Source organism: Megalobrama amblycephala, linkage group LG19, assembly GCF_018812025.1.
Source record: "Megalobrama amblycephala isolate DHTTF-2021 linkage group LG19, ASM1881202v1, whole genome shotgun sequence".
Classification (NCBI taxonomy): Eukaryota; Metazoa; Chordata; class Actinopteri; order Cypriniformes; family Xenocyprididae; genus Megalobrama; species Megalobrama amblycephala.
The window spans coordinates 17,058,916-17,075,684 of record NC_063062.1 but is presented as its reverse complement, the minus strand read 5'-3'; the positions used below and the strand labels follow the sequence as shown (position 1 = coordinate 17,075,684).

At 43.3% G+C, this 16,769-nt stretch overlaps 1 protein-coding gene across 2 annotated transcripts; it reads right to left on the bottom strand.

The window, feature by feature from the left end:
• Positions 1-1,107: 1,107 nt before the first annotated feature.
• Positions 1,108-5,177, bottom strand: LOC125254856 (P2Y purinoceptor 2-like). 2 transcript variants are annotated; one of them, XM_048169697.1, is made up of 2 exons: positions 4,957-5,177; positions 1,108-2,353 (listed from the first exon to the last, which is right to left on the bottom strand). In XM_048169697.1, the coding sequence occupies exon 2, from the start codon at positions 2,339-2,341 to the stop codon at positions 1,346-1,348; it is 996 nt and encodes a 331-aa protein (XP_048025654.1). In that variant the 5' UTR covers positions 2,342-2,353; positions 4,957-5,177; the 3' UTR covers positions 1,108-1,345. The 2 variants fall into 2 exon arrangements, with proteins under 2 accessions (XP_048025654.1, XP_048025655.1); XM_048169698.1 differs by having other exon boundaries at positions 4,961-5,177.
• Positions 5,178-16,769: the final 11,592 nt, after the last annotated feature.

The window sequence follows — 16,769 nt, the reverse complement described above, 5'->3', positions numbered from 1 at the left end:
TAGACCATGTGACTGCAGTGGTTCAACCTTAATGCTATGAAGCGACAAGAATACTTTTTGTGCTCAAAAAACAAACAAAAATAATGACTTCATTCAACAATTTCTTCTCTTCCGTGTCAGTCTCCTGCTTCAGCATCATACGCATGCGTCGTGCTGCTCACGTGTATAGTGTCGGCCAGTACTGAATCGGCGTTCTGACATAGAACCCCAAAGCGTTACACTGAGTTTACTATGTGAACAGCATAGGAGACTGACATGGAAGAGAAGAAATTGTTGAATAAAGTCTTTTTTTTTTTTTTTTTGCACACAAAATTTTTTTTTGTCGCTTCATAACATTAAGGTTGAACCACTGTAGTCCAATGGACTATTTTAACATTCCCTGCGTTCCATTCGGAAGGGCTCATCCCTATGCCCTAATCCCTTCAAAGGGTTTACCCTCCGGAGTGAGAGCTTCGAAGGGATGAAGGGTATAGGAGTCAAAAAAACTATTTTTTTGGAATGCATTTCAGCGCCATCTTAACGAGGCAATAAGGGAGGTGCTTTCTTTTCCCCTCTGGTTTACTCTTTGTATTAATACGCATTCATTTACTGTAGTAACATTATAAGCTACTGCCGGTCTTTTACGTTAAATATAATGTATATTGTATCTATGAATTTGAAACATTTGAACTGACTGACAAAGGTAGCTGTAAAGCATTTTTGTTGAAGTACATCATTTTGACAATAATAATGTACCAAATCTAACTCATATAAATATTAAAGTGGTATAGAAAAATACTATTCATGCATTTCTAGGTAAAATCGAACTCCAAGCCTATTCTGTGACGTCAAACAACTTCCCTGTGCAAAGAATCATGGGGACCTGAGGTGTCCATCAGTTGTACCCTTTGAAATCCTTCATTCCAAAGGGCCCTTTGAAGTGGCCAGTTTTGAGCACTTCGGTTTGGAACGACCATTCAATATGGCGGCCATCATTGTTTTCACTCTGAAGTGCCCTTTGGAGGGCGATATATCCCGTTTGGAACACACTGAATGTCTTTACTACCTTTCTGGGCCTTGAAAGTGGTAATAATGTTGCAGTCTATCAGAGGTCAGAAAGCTCTCGGATTTCATCAAAAATATCTTACTTTGTGTTCCGAAGATGAATGAAGGTCTTACAGGTTTGGAACGCATAAGGGTGAGTAATTAATGACAGAATTTTCATTTCTTGGGTGAACTAACCCTTTAATTACATCAACATTGATGACTGCCATTCATCAAATCTCATTTCCCCGGGTAAGGCCCTGTCATGGCTGCCCCAAGAACCTTCTAGTAGTCTAAGATATTTTATTTTTGCTCAAGCACATTATAAAGAGGTTGATGGTGATTTCATATTTTCAGATCTTGCTTTAGCTTTCTTGCTCTTGATGCTTCTTCTGAAGCCCTGTCCTGCCATGAAGTAGAGGATGGGGTCGATGCAGCTGTTTAAGCTGGCCAGAGGTCGCGTGACCTTGTAGGCAATGTTGGCGTAGTCCAGCATCGAGCAGCTCACCTGTTTGTCCAGGTAGCGGAAGGTGTAGTATATACTGCGGTTCATGTGGAAAGGCAAGAAGCACAACATAAAAGCCAGAAGCACAATAATGATCATCTTCACTGACTTCTGCTTAAAGCGTTGTGACATTGGTCCTTCACCAACACCGGGTTCCTGAAGTTTCCTCACCATCAGCCCATTGCAGACCAGCACCACCCCAAATGGTAGGACAAAGAGCAGGAACATCACCACCGAGCTGTAGACCAGAAAGTCATTGAAGAGCTCCTTGCTGGTGGTGTCATAGCAAACCCGTATGCCACCATTATCTTTCATCCTGGAGAAATAAAGGATAGGCGCCTGAAAGATCAGCATTGTTGTCCATATGCCCGCAGAGACCAAACGAGCACGACGGCCGTTCATCCAAGACAAAGAGCGCACAGGATGGCAGACACCTAGAAATCGGTGTAGGCTGATGCAGCTGAGGAAGAGGATGCTTCCGTAGAGGTTCGTGTAGAAGAGAAAGCGAATCAGTTTACACATCGGCTCGCCAAACGGCCAGTCGTTCTCATCAGCGTAATAGTAGATCAGAAACGGAAGGGTGAGGATGTAAAGAGTGTCACAAACGTTGAGGTTGATCATGTAGATGGTGCTGGGCTTCCAGTGTTTGGTTCGAAACAAGATGACGTACATGGCGGTGATGTTCAACCCCAGGCCGACCACAAACACCAGAGTGTAACTCACCGGGAGGAGAATGTACTTGAAGTTCTCATTTAAAACACAGCGATACTGATTGCTGCCATTGATTGTGCCAGTGTTGTTAAATGTTGCCATCCTGATCTAGATCTGTCAGAGAAAAAGACAATGAAATCAATCAGATCTAAGCAATGAGAAATGAGATTTAAGATTATAGACCAAATATTAAAAATTAAGAAACTACCATAAAATATAACATATGTACACTCTGCCCAGACAAAAAAAAAAAAGTTGCTGTTTGGATTAAAACAAGTTTTTAAAAGTTACTTGTAACCAATCACATCACTATGTGATTGTCAATGAGTGGATTCATAGAACCGCATATACTAAATGAGGCAAGGGTGTAGAGTTACATTCAAAAACGTTTAAATGTCATGACATTTTGGTGATCAAGATGACTTTTAAGGGATAAAATAATTGTTTCTAGCATGGTGTATGTTTGCCAACAGTTCTTCTATGATGAATCACTATGATCGCTCTTCATGAAGCTTTGGAGCATTATGAATCTTGAGAGAGGAAATGTCATTGCTGTCTATGCAGGCCTCACTGAGCCATCGGATTTCAACAAAAATATTTTAATTTGTGTTCCGAAGATGAACAAAGGTCTTACGGGTGTGGAATGGCATGAGGGTTACATTATTTTACATTTTTGGGTGAACTAACCCTTTAAACAGTCATGTAGGAACACATCATGGCCATATTCCAGGATGACAATGTCAAGATTCATCAGGCTCAAATTGTGAAAGAATGGTTGTGAGAGCATGAAGAATCATTTTCACACATGAATTGGCACCTCTTGAGTCCAGACCTTAAATTCATTGAAAGTCTTTGGGATGTGCTGGAGTAGACTTTACAGAGTGCTTGACTCTTGCATTGTCAATACAAGATCTTGACCGTAAATTGATACACCTCTTGATGGAAATAACATCACAACATTTATTTCCATCAAGAGGTGCATACATTTTTGGTCAAGATCTTTAAATAATCATATTTTCAGTAATCAATATTCAATAATAATACTTTTTTTAATCATATTTGCATCTATTCAAATTGCCTAGAAGCAGCATAAATCTGTTCATTGTGAAAACAATGAAATATTTTCAGTTAAAAAGTATGAAGCTGTAGAACAAGCGCTATTCAATTAAAATGTATAAGACTGAAACAAATTGGATTTATTGATGATAAATATATAAACCTGGTTATTGTGTACACATTTTGTTTAGTAGTGCTATTACAGAAATCTTGTTTCTTATGGGTAAAAAACAAGATTTCTATAATAGCATCATTAAATTTTGAGTTGAAATAAAAAAATTGAGTTAATACAAATGAAGGCAATTGGTTTAATCAACAGGAACTCAAAATATTATGTTATCTGAACCACATTAATTACTGAAGTTGATTTGACAAAAGAAAAAAATGTTGTGATAACAAATCATGAAAATAATTTTTTACAGTGCATTTTATGTATGATTGACAAATATGGATAACATTAAAGGTGCTACAGAGGATGTTTTGTTTTATACATTTTTGCAATATTACTTGAAACTGTCTTTACTAACTGATAAAAGACTATTTATTAGGTGCACTGAAAGGAATAATATTAATATACATCATCTGTGCACGAAGTAGGGCCTTAAAAACATCAGCCAAACGATTACGCGATCATCGCGTAAACGATTGGCCCTCTGGCTTGTCAATCACTGCCGTGACGTTCCTTGCGAGAGACGAGCGCGGCTGCGCGCTCCAGTAACTTTCCACACTCCACAGGCGCCGCATGCAATGTTTTTGTCAAGAGACAGGAGTAACAACTGCAGATTATGAGTTACCTGCGGTGAGTCTGACATAATGAATCCACTAACACAACACAGCGAATGCCGGTGGTAAACAAACACTCGTGTTCCAATACTCGTGCACGAGTGAGCTGTGAAGGAGGGGGGTTGTTCTTACGCATGCGCTCATTTCAAAAACTCAGTAACGGTCTTTGGTTTCTCAGTCGACGAAAAGATCCTCTGTAGCACCTTTAAGTTTATTCATTCATGTTAAAACTTTTTAACATATTTTATATGCAATTCAAATACATACATTTTAATTTTCATCACAAATGCTCCAATTTTGACAGATATTTTGTAAAAGATCAACATGCATTAGCTTGCATACATCAGCATACAAGTTTTTCAACAAACTTTATGTTGTTATCAGAACGTTTCCAAGTATTTTCCTGTTGTTTTTCAATGCCCAAGGTAGAAAATGAGCTTTAAAGTAGCACTAAATGGTTGTTCTGGTAATCACACACCCCTTATAGTGCTCTCATTAATGTCAGAGACTAACACATATCGATCAGTTAAGGGAATAAAGCCAGAAAGTAGCTCAAAACTCCCTAAGCATTTCCTCAGAACTTCCTCCAGTATTTGTTGTAGATTTTATCTGCATCAAATATCATATGACTCAAATTATTGGAATATCTTATACATTAGACATTTTGACAGTTTTACAGTTTAGTGTTTTAGTTGTTCCCCCTTTGGAATGAGTTTGATGTTAAACTATTGTTTTAACAATCTTTTCACAGTGCAAGCTCAATAAAAACTAAGTAGTAATACATTATACTGTATACTGATGTGAAAGAGCATAATCCTCATTTAGTACATCACAGACATGCAAAATTAAAAGAAAGAAAACAACTGAAAGTAACTCACATACTTCATTGGATCCTTCAGCAATGTAACTAACAGTTGTCTCCTTTCTGTTTGCATATACATAGACCTGTTTTACCTCTGCCTGTTTATTCTGCATTTCTCCATTGTGGGTGTGTTTACATGCCTCAGCCTGCTCTTATAGGCCACGTCATCAGCCAATAATATGTCAATCATTCAGAAAGCCTGACATAACATAACCGAATTGAGGAAGCTATGGTAGCTGAGGTTTGTAACAGTTCCAAAGCCCTGTTTTAATAATTTCATATCAGAGTTATAATTTTTTTTTTTTGCTTTTCAAATCTCTTGAAAAAGCATTTTTCTCATGTCTGTGAAGCCTAATATTGGTTTATGCAAAAGAGAACATGAACATACTGCCTAACATCTACTTCTTTTGTGTTTTGTAGAAGAAAGATAATTGTACAGTTTTGGAATGAATTGAAGGTGAGTAAATGAGGACAAAATTTGAATTTTGGGGTGAAATTTTCATCTAATAAACCTATTATTGGATGTATCTGCACTAACTACTGAAAAACTACCATGCTTTGCATGAAGACATGTTTCAGAATAGTGCCCTTGGCAAGAACCCTGCAGAGTTTGGCAAAGTAGAAAGGCGTATGCTAATGATCAATAATTAACGTCTTAGCCAACAGTACAGTGAAGAGAATTTCACACAGCCCGAAAGAAACTGGAAATTAATTTGTGCAGGGAACTTTCTTTGAAAAGGGATTTCTTAGTTTTGTGCTCTCAATAGTTCTATTTTAAATAGCACTTTTTAATGTTATGTTCTTCTAATATATGTTATGTTATGTAATCTGGCTTCATATTAAAAATTAACTTGAATACAATCATTTTGTTTAGATGTCACCACATATTGTTGTTCCTGAATAACCACTTTAAAGTGCAAATACACCAAAAATATATATATATTCTGCCCACTGACAAAATCTAAGCTCCTGAATAAATGAAATGAATGCAAAACCAAAAAACAGCAAAGCTTTGTACTGACCTGTTCCTTTGTACCTCTCAGGTTGAATTCATTTATGAGACCTTCACAGTTCCAATGCAAGGATAAAACAAGCTTCATTGGATTTGCATGAGGTCCGTCAGCGTTCGTCTGTGACTCAAAAGAAAGAACAAACGGCAAGGTGTTCGATTTCTGTCTTACTTGCCTCACAAAACTGTATTAATTATTACCCTTAGTCAGAAGAGTTATGAACCTGAGCTAAACTTTATGTGGTCAGTCTCTGCACGTACAACAAATGTTTGGGCACACTTGACTGAATTTATGTTTCCCATGATCTTAAAAAATGTAATGCTTTCTGGTGCAATTAGTTTTGTAGACAAATATGAATTTGGATTACATATGAGTTTCATTTCTTTTTTTAAATTTACATTTTAAAAAATTTGATAAATGTCCAAAGTCTCCTTTCTGTTTGAAACTAAGAAACTAAAAGAGAGTTTTTATTTGTGTCACATGTTTTGATCACTACATCATTCCCATAAATCAGTTTTCATCACTTTACTATTATTACAGCATGTAGAAAATGGTCATTATAAAGATGGAGTAGTTTTGTCTGCTCTTTGAAAGGAATACTGTCTCTTTAATTACTTTCTTCCATTGTGACAACTAGCCCTGGCATATTCAGAGAGATTTACATTGTGGAAAAAGAATAAACTCACTGTTTGTTTAAAACAACTCCATTTTAGGAGTTTCTTAGATCTTGTTATGCATGATTGTGTTGCAGGGTGCGAATTACGGGGGGGTTTGGGGGGGCCTGTGACCCCCCTAATGAAGGTTTGATCCCCCTAAAGGACAACAAAATAAGATGCTGGGGGGGTCAAAGAAAGTAGTCTAACCCGTAATATGAAACATTGCCTATAAATATGAAAATTGCGGCATTGTATTTACAGTAGATTTGTTTGTTATATCATATTTATAGTCGTTTTCTTTTACGTGTGTAGTTTGCAGTGTTGAGCATTATAAACAATCACACACATTTTCGTTGAGTTTAGGAATACAACGTCCAATCAGAGGCGTTGTGGTTAGTCACCGCGCAAATGCCAGTATTATGAGGATTGCATGCGCTGCACTGACTGAATTCTGAATCGCATTCACACAAATTCTCATTTATCATCATAAACAACAAAATGCAGAAAAGATGCAAGCAAGAGATTCGGAGCCCCTGAAGGCATGTGGTGATGGAAAAAATTTGGGATGGGAGGAAAAAAATTCAAATCTTTTGCGTTCCCTGCCCTGAGAAACTTTGCGTTCCCTCGCAAAGATATTATAGTACCCTTGCTGTGAGCTCGGACAAACACTTCCTCTTTAATGTCCCGCTGGCTGGCAGTAGTGTTTCAGTTAGTTCCATACGTTAATAATGCACACAAATAATGCGCGGCTCATAGAGTTTGAACTTGCTGGACTCAAATATAAAGATATGCAGTCAGTGCTTAAGTCAAGGAGTTCAGTAAAGTTGGCAATATATTCACAGATTCGAACTTCCTGGATCAATAACTCGTGAGCTAAACGTTGTTAAAACACAAATGCAGCTACTTCCAATCATAGTAACCTAGACAACGAGCTACAACCCAATTTTCCTCAATTGTGCTTTATAATAAATTGGTCTCTATGAGCAGGCGGCAGAGAGACAAGTCTGAAGGGACCTTCTGTAGGCCTAATTCATCTGTGTTTTTTCATGTTCCAGTGGTTGTACGCTCTTAGTGGCCAGACTGACTTACTACAGGTGAGATTTTGCATTATTCACCTGTACGAAGTGAGTCTGGTCACTAGGAATGTACTACAAGCTTTGGACACAGAAAAACCCAGGTGACTTAAAGTAATTTTTTTTTCTAAAAATAATTGTGTACTGAATGATTCGACATACAGTACAGTCCAAAAGTTTGGAACCACTAAGATTTTTAATGTTTTTAAAAGAAGTTTCGTCTGCTCACCAAGGCTACATTTATTTAATTAAAAATACAGTAAAAAACAGTAATATTGTGAAATATTATTACAATTTTTTTTCAGGATTATTTGATGAATAGAAAGTTCAAAAGAACAGTGTTTATCTGAAATCTAATCTTTTGTAACATTATAAATGTCTTTACTGCCACTTTTGATTGATTTAATGCATCCTTGCTGAATAAAAGTATTCATTTCTTTAATTTCTTTTCAAAAAAATAAAAATAAAAATTCGTACTGACCCCAAACTTTTGAACAGTAGTGTATAATGTTACAGAAGCTTTGTATTTCAGATAAATGCTGTTCTTTTGAACTTTCTATTCATCAAGGAATCCTGAAAAAAAAAGTACACAACTGTTTTCAACATTGAAAATAATCATAAATGTTTATTAAGCAGCAAATCAGCATATTAGAATGATTTCTGAAGGATCATGTGACACTGAAGACTGGAGTAACGATGCTGAAAATTCAGCTTTGCGTCACAGGAATAAATTACTTTGTCAAATATATTTTAAATAGTACACAGTTATTTTAAATTGTAATAATATTTCACAATATTACTGTTTTTTACTGTATATTTAATTAAATAAATGTAGCCTTGGTGAGCAGACGAAACTTCTTTTAAAAACATTAAAAATCTTAGTGGTTCCAAACTTTTGGACTGTACTGTATATATTTTTGAACTGGGAGTGGAATTTGCAAACGGTCCCTTTGGCAGCCTAGATGAATATGCAGCGAATATCAAACCTAAAACTAACTTTACTGTGCTCTTTTAGCGGACAAATGGATCTACAGTCACATCAAATGTAGCTGGTAACTGACCTAAAGCGTGTATAGAGGAATCTACTCTGAAGAGAATATAGGCTAATCAGCAGATTGTATACTACCATTTTCAACAGATTGAAAATTTGATTGACACCTTCTCATTAGCATGTTGCGCCAAGGAAAAATAAATAAATAAATAAATAAATAAATAAATAATTTTTGAGCTACATTCAAACATGAATAAACGGTTTAAAGTAAAAAAAAAAAAAAGTAAACTTTAAGCTCAGCATTTTTTTAATTTCCCCCTACATTCGTTTTATTTTCTTAATTATTTATCTCCTTACACATTTAATTATTTATATATTTATTTATGCAGGAATATGTGGATTTATATATTTATTAATGTATTTATTTGCACATTTATTTATATATAATGTTGTGAATTTATGTATTTATTTATTTATTTATTTATTTCCGTATTTATTTATTTATTGTTTTTGCAGGTTTTGTCTACCATATTGCTGTAGTTGATGGTTGAAAAAAAAATCATTGGTAACAGTCTGTATAAATGTGATTGATTAATGTAACTGGTTAAATTTAGGTATATGAACAACAGATATGCAGATTCAAGTAGATATAAATTAAGTAATTATAAAAACTGGCCCCTACAAATGTAAAAAATGTGTATATGAAAAGGCCTATATATATACAGAGGCGTAGCAATAGGGCAGGCAAGGCAGGCAATTGCCTGGGGCCCCGCATTTTGAGGGGGCCCCCGAGGGCTGATCATTTAAACAATCAGAAATGTAAATATCATTATAACACGCAGTGACGCAGCGACATCTCTGCATCCCCCTTAGAAGACCCCTCTCTCGTTTGCCGCCGCTTTCAAACTGGCGCAGCGCTTACTTACATTAAAATGCCTAATTCCATTTTTTAAACATGAAGAGGACATATCTGTCTGGTAGGCAGAAGCGAAAAAGAAAGCAAGAAGATGAGGAAAAGAGGAAACAGGACAGCAGTAGGCTAAGTGATTGAGAGATAATGATGATTGACTTAAGGATATTAATAACTAACAGATCTTTTACAAAATTGTTTCACAATATTTTTTTCTTTTCAAAGCAACTTTAGAGAAAATGTACGTGTCTAAATTACAATTTAGCGATTATTTGTTATTAACAGCACACATCAGTGTTCCCTTTCGATACTTCACTCGTACTGCGTATGGGGAAAAGTCTCCCTTTTTCCCCGTCACTATAAGCAGGCGTTTCGCCATAGGATTTCAGTCCTTTCTCCTTCAGCGACGACAACGCATCTCCTCGCTGATCTCCGCCTGAAGCCTGAGGAAACTCGCCGCCTTCGAGAAGCTCCCGCCGCCGTCTGAAGAGGCCCCGCAGCGGACCCAGCTGAACTCGCCGGTCGGAGACAGCGCCGGCGCCCTCGCTGACTGCCGCCCCGAGCGCCGTCCTCGAGACGCCCGCCTCCCGCTCCCGCTTCCGGCCGCCTTCTCAGCGTGTCTCCTGCCGCCATCCAGTGCGCCCCTTGAGAGCTTTCCCGCGGCTTATTGCCGCTCTAAAAGAGCGTTTCCTCAGCGGTTCTACCGCTCTAAAAGAGCTTCCGCGGCCCTCGCCACTCTAAAAAGAGCCCCCCAATCGCCGTTATAACGGCGGCGGCGTTGCTTCAAATGCCGCGCCACTCTTGTGGCACGTGCAGAGCCCCTCTGCACGATGATGACGGACACAGCGAGTGTGTCGCGTGCCTGGGCAAGTCCCACGCCGACGGCGCGCTCGCTGGAGCCTCATGCCCGCACTGCGAGAGCATGAGCCTCGGTTATCTGCGCTCGCGGGTCGCCTTCTTCACTGAAGGCGTTATCGCCGCTCGCGCCCTCCCGTCTCCTTCCTCCCGCGAGCCGGCCAGGAAGAGACAGCGGGGTAGAGCGACTCAGTGCCCGGAGTTGTGCGAGCTCACGTCGGCCCAGCCCCCGCGTGCCTCGCCTTCTCCCCCGAGAGAACGTTCTCCCGTCATGTTCTCCCGACCAGAGCAGCGTCCCTCTGCAGATGCGAGCGACCTCGTCTCGTTTGGAGGATCTGACGAAGAGCCGGATGACTCCATGTCTCTTGCGGCTTCTGAAGCGGAAGGATGGGCTGGCGAGCCGGACGACCCTGCTCCCCCGCCTCCTCTGGAGCCCATTGATCACGGCCAGGGTATGGATGCTGAGCTCTTCCGCATCCTATCCAGAGCAGTGGAAGAGCTAGACCTCGACTGGGCCCCTCCGGAGGAGCCATCGCGTAGCCGCCTGGATGAGTGGTTCCTGCCAGGCCGCCGCCAAGCCCCTCGCCAGCGTTCCGCTCCATTTTTTCCTGAGGTGCACGAGGAGCTTACGAAGTCGTGGCGCGCTCCGTACTCCGCCCGCCTCCACACAACACACCGTTCTGCCCTCACTGCTGTCGACGGCGCAGAAGAGAAGGGCTATGAGCATTTGCCGCCCCTGGATGAAGCGGTGGCAGCTCACCTCTGTCCTCCCGCGGCTGTGGGATGGAAGACCAAAAGAGCCCTGCCTTCCAAGCCCTGCAGAACCACCTCTACTCTGGCTGGAAGAGCCTACACCTCTGCAGGCCAAGCTGCTTCGGCGCTTCACACCATGGCGATCTTCCAGGTGTTCCAGGCCAAACTCCTCCGCTCTTTGGACGAGTCCGGCATTGATGCACCTGCCTTCAAGGATCTCCGCAGCGCCACCGATCTAGCCCTGCGGGCCACGAAGGCCACTGCCCAGGCCATCGGTCGTTCCATGGCCAGCCTGGTTGTGCTTGAGCGCCATCTTTGGCTCAACCTCACGGAAATCAAGGACCTGGATAAGACGGCCTTTCTGGACGCCCCGGTCTCCTCTTCCGGTCTTTTTGGGCCAGCGAGTGCTTCACAGCAGCGCAGAAGTCGTCTCAGGCCATGAGACACTTTCTGCCCAAGCGCTCCAGCTCTGCGTCTGCTCCTAGCCGCCCCAGGACTGCGCCGGCTCAGCAGACCAAACCTGCCCCATCCACCTCTCAAGCAGCGCCGCCTAAGGAGCATCGTCAGCGCCCTCGCCCTGCTAAGCGCCAATCCTCCTTCCCGAGACGCCAGGGACCCCGGCCCAAGATTGTGCTGGACCTGGTGACTCCGAAGACGTCCTGATCCAGCAGGAAGGAAGAGGGTTGGGGAATGTCCCGTTGCGACCGGACCACCCCAAAAGCTCCCTCGTGCAGTCTCCCCTCCGCCTCGTTTAATTCCGGGCGTGGGAGAAATGCTCTGTGTTGTAGCTGGGCCCACACATGTTGCGCCCAAACAAAACGCAGTTTTCACGGCGAACACTATTTTACTTCCTCTAAAAGAGAGCAAATTTCCTCTTCCACCTCCTTCGGTGTACGGCCCCCTACCCGGCGGCCTGTCATCCGACATCATTCAACCCCTTGTCACTCGGGCCGAGGCCTGGCAGGCCATCCCCGACGTGTCAAGCTGGATCCTCGGGATCATAAAGCAGGGCTACTCGCTCCAGTTTGCACGACGGCCCCCTCGCTTCGGAGGGGTGCTTCAAACCTTGGTGAACCCGGACGACGCTCCCGTCCTCCGGGCCGAGGTCATGACCTTACTGAAGAAAGGGGCTATAGAAATAGTCCCCCCTTCAGAGAGCGAGTCAGGCTTTTACAGCCGTTACTTTCTGGTCCCCAAAAAGGATGGCGGCCTCAGGCCCATCCTAGATCTCAGACTTTTGAATCGCTCCCTCATGAGACGGAAATTCAAAATGCTGACGCTGAAGCAGATCCTCGCACAAATTTGTCACGAGGACTGGTTCTGCTCGCTGGATCTGAAAGATGCATATTTTCACATCCAGATAGCCCCCCTTCACAGACGATTCTTGAGATTCGCGTTCGAGGGGGTGGCATACCAATATACAGTCCTGCCCTTCGGGCTGTCCCTGGCTCCTCGCACTTTTACCAAGTGCATGAACGCAGCGCTTTCCCCTCTGAGACAGATGGGAATCCGGGTTCTGAATTACCTCGACGATTGGCTCATTTTGGCCCATTCGCGAGTCGAGCTGGAACACCACAGATCCGTGCTCCTCAGCCATCTCCAATGCCTGGGTCTCAGGGTCAACCTAGCCAAGAGCTCACTGCTCCCCAGCCAACACATTTCGTTTCTGGGGGCAGTCTTCGACTCAGTCCGCATGACGGCAGTAGTCTCGCCAGAGCGCGCCCTGGCGATTCAGCAGCTCGCGGCTTCCATCAGGAACAAAGCCTATCTTCCTCTGAAGCTCTTCCAGAGGCTCTTAGGGCTGATGGCTTCCGCCTCCCCAGTTCTGCAGCTTGGCCTTCTTCGGATGCGGCCGCTACAGTTCTGGCTGAAATCCCGGGTCCCCCCACATGCCTGGCGGCACGGCCGCTTATGTCTCAAGGTCAATCGGGCCTGTCTTTTAGCCCTGAAACCTTGGATGAACCCTGCTTGGTTCAGTCTTGGGGTACCTCTACAGGCGGTGTCACGAAGGACGGTGCTCTCGACGGACGCATCCAACTCAGGTTGGAGGGCTCTGTGCGAGGGCAGACCGGCCTTCGGTTCGTGGTACGAAGAGAGCCATCTCCATATCAACTGCCTCGAAATGTTGGCAGTGATGAAAGCCCTGCAAGCGTTTCAGGTTCACTTGACAGGACGCCACGTCTTAGTCCAATCGGACAGCATGACCGTGGTGTCATACATAAATCACCAGGGCGGTCTTTCGTCCAGCCGTCTATGCGCTCTGGCGAAACGTCTTCTGGAGTGGGCAATACCAAGGCTTCGGTCGCTCAGGGCGACTCATATACCTGGCAAAACCAACCTGGGTGCAGACATGCTATCACGGAGCAACGTCCCCTCAGACGAGTGGATGCTCCATCCCCAGATGGTTTTCAAGATTTGGGAGCTCTTCGGGAGAGCAGAGATAGACCTCTTCGCCTCAGAAGACAACTCTCATTGCCCAACATATTTCTCAAAGGAAGTCGATGCGCTGGCCCACACCTGGCCCAGCACACTCCTTTACGCATTTCCCCCAATCGCACTGATCCCGCAGGTCATCAGGCGAGTCAGGGAAGACAGACACAGAGTCCTTCTAGTGGCCCCGCTCTGGAGGAGCCAGACTTGGTCCTCAGAGCTGTTCAGGCTCTCCACGAAAGCCCCGTGGCCCATTCCCCTGAGACGGGACCTCCTCTCTCAGGCGAACAGAACAATCTGGCACCCCCAGCCAGAGCTCTGGGCTCTACACCTCTGGTCCCTCGATGGGAGCCGACTGACCTTCCTCTACGCCCAGAAATGGTCGGCCTTTGTTGATTGGTGTTCCACACGCAACATAGACCCCGTGGAGTGTGACGTATCACCGATACTGTCCTTCCTCCAAGAGCGTTTGGATCTGGGGCGCGCCCCTTCAACGCTCAAAGTATACGTAGCAGCCATCTCAGCGTTTCATGCTCCTATCGCTGGCCAGTCAGTGGGTCGGAACAACCTTGTGGTTCGTTTCTTAAGGGGTTCGAGGTGATTAAATCCTCCTCGTCCCCTTACTGTTCCCACTTGGGACCTTTCTTTGGTCCTTAGGGCTCTCAAAGGAAACCCCTTCGAGCCGCTGAGTTCAGCTGACCTCAGGCCTTTAACCCTGAAAACCGCTCTGCTACTTGCACTAGCATCGGTTAAGCGTGTTGGCGATTTGCAGGCCCTCTCTGTGAGCCCTGCATGCCTCGAATTTGGGCCTAATGACTCTAAGGTCGTGCTGAAACCTAGGCATGGCTACGTCCCCAAGGTGCTCTCTACTCCGTTTAGAGCTCAGGTCATTTCGCTCTCTGCTCTTCCTCCCTCCGCGGATGAACAGGAGCTGAAGTTACTCTGCCCTGTCAGGGCATTGAGGACCTATGTAGAGCGATCACAGCCTTTCAGGCAATCAGATCAGCTCTTTGTCTGTTTTGGTGGCCGCACCAAAGGGTCTTCGGTCTCAAAGCAACGTCTTTCGCGTTGGATAGTCGACGCGATTAATCTCTGTTACTCCTCCCTGGACATTCAATGCCCCTTAGGAATTAGGGCCCATTCCACTAGAGGAATGGCTTCCTCCTGGGCCTGGTCTAATGGAGTTTCCATTAAAGACATCTGTGAGGCGGCCGGCTGGTCCTCGCCGTCCACTTTTGTCAGATTTTATCATCTGGACGTTCCGGCCTTACAAGCCCGGGTCCTCTCGGTGTAACCAAGCGGCCTCTTCGAGTTCCGCCTCTCGCCGATCAGGAGTCATCTCCTCTTGTAGTGTAACAAGGGTTTACGACGGCTTTGCCTTCTTACTTGCTCTCTTGGTCCCCTCTCGGTGTCCAAAACAAGTTATGTCGTTCCCTGCCGTGGCATGGCGCGGTTGAATTCGTTCCCCATATGCAGTACGAGTGAAGTATCGAAAGGGAACGTACTCGGTTACTAACGTAACCTCGGTTCCCTGAGATACGGAACGAGTACTGCGTTACTTGCCGTGCCACGAGGCTGCGGCTTCAGTGTCGTCGCTTCAGTCGATTGGCCTGAAATCCTATGGCGAAACGCCTGCTTATATAGCCCTTTACCCCGCCCATTTCGGCGGGAAAGTTCGCGCGCTCTCTCGCCATAGGTCGCGCAGCTATGCCGCGCCGTCATTGGTTCAACAACTTGTCTATGAGTGAACCAATGACGATGCAGTTACACTGCGTTATTGAAAAAGGCTTCAGTGACGGGGAAAAAGGGAGACTTTTCCCCATACGCAGTACTCGTTCCGTATCTCAGGGAACCGAGGTTACGTTAGTAACCGAGTACGTTTCGTGAACAATTCTGCAGCTTTGAACGATTCGTGAGAGTCATTCATTTAAAGATTCATTCATAAATACAGTTGCTTCATACTGAATGAATGAATGAATGACTCGCTCAGTGAGATTTACCACCACCTACTGACGGTTTTAATTTAATATTTAAAAGTATCCCATCATTAAGTTTTTTTTTAAACATCTGTTATATAAAGTTATTCATAAAGTTAAAAAAAATGCACTGGATAATCAATTTAGGGGCAAGCCTCTTACACATCAATATAAATAAATATCAACTAGTTGACATTATTAAATTAGTACCTAGTTTATCCAGCTCGCATTAATATAAATAAAAAAATATCAATACATTTATTTGACATTATTTATATAGTAAGATTTGTTGACGAATTTTGTAAATTAAAACAATAAGCACTTTAATTTTGTAAATAAACAATTTGTTCTGTTATGTGTTTTGACTAAATTAACAAAAAAAAAACTATATATATATATATATATATATATATATATATATATATATATATATATATATATATATATATATATATATATACTCATTTACACTGAGCACTGTATATACAACAAAAACTACTACATCTAGTACTTTGTATGGCTTCCATGATTTTTAATGACGGCACCAAGTCTTCTAGGCATGGAATGAACAAGTTGGCGACATTTTGCAACATCAATCTTTTTCCATTCTTCAAGAATGACCTCTTTTAGAGACCGGATGCTGGATGGAGAGTGATGCTCAACTTGTCTCTTCGCCATATGTGTTCAATTGGGTTCAGATCAGGAGCCACTGAATCACTTTCACCCTGTTCTTCTTCAGAAATCCAACAGTGGCCTTAGATGCATGTTTAGGATCATTGTCATGTTGGAAAAGTGCACGACGACCAAGGGCACAGAGTGATGGTAGCATCTTCTCTTTCAGTATAGAGCAGTACATCTGTGAATTCATGATGCCATCAATGAAATGCAGCTCCCCGACACCAGCAGCACTCATGCAGCCCCACATAAGGACACTGCCACCACCATGTTTCACTGTAGGCACCATGCATTTTTCTTTGTATTCCTCACCTTTGCGAAGCCATACAGTTTTGAAGCCATCAGTTCCAAAAACATTAATCACTCCAGAGTATAGAGTCCCAGTAGTCTTCATCTTTGTCAGCATGGGCCCTGGCAAACTCTAGGTGGGCTTTTTTGTGCCTGGGCTTAAGGAGATGCTTCTTTCGTGGACGGCACCCATGCATTCATTCCTCTGCAGT

Coding starts and splice junctions, on each gene's coding strand:
- LOC125254856 (XM_048169697.1), bottom strand. CDS start 2,341: ATGGCAACATTTAACAACACTGGCACAATCAATGGCAGCAATCAGTAT.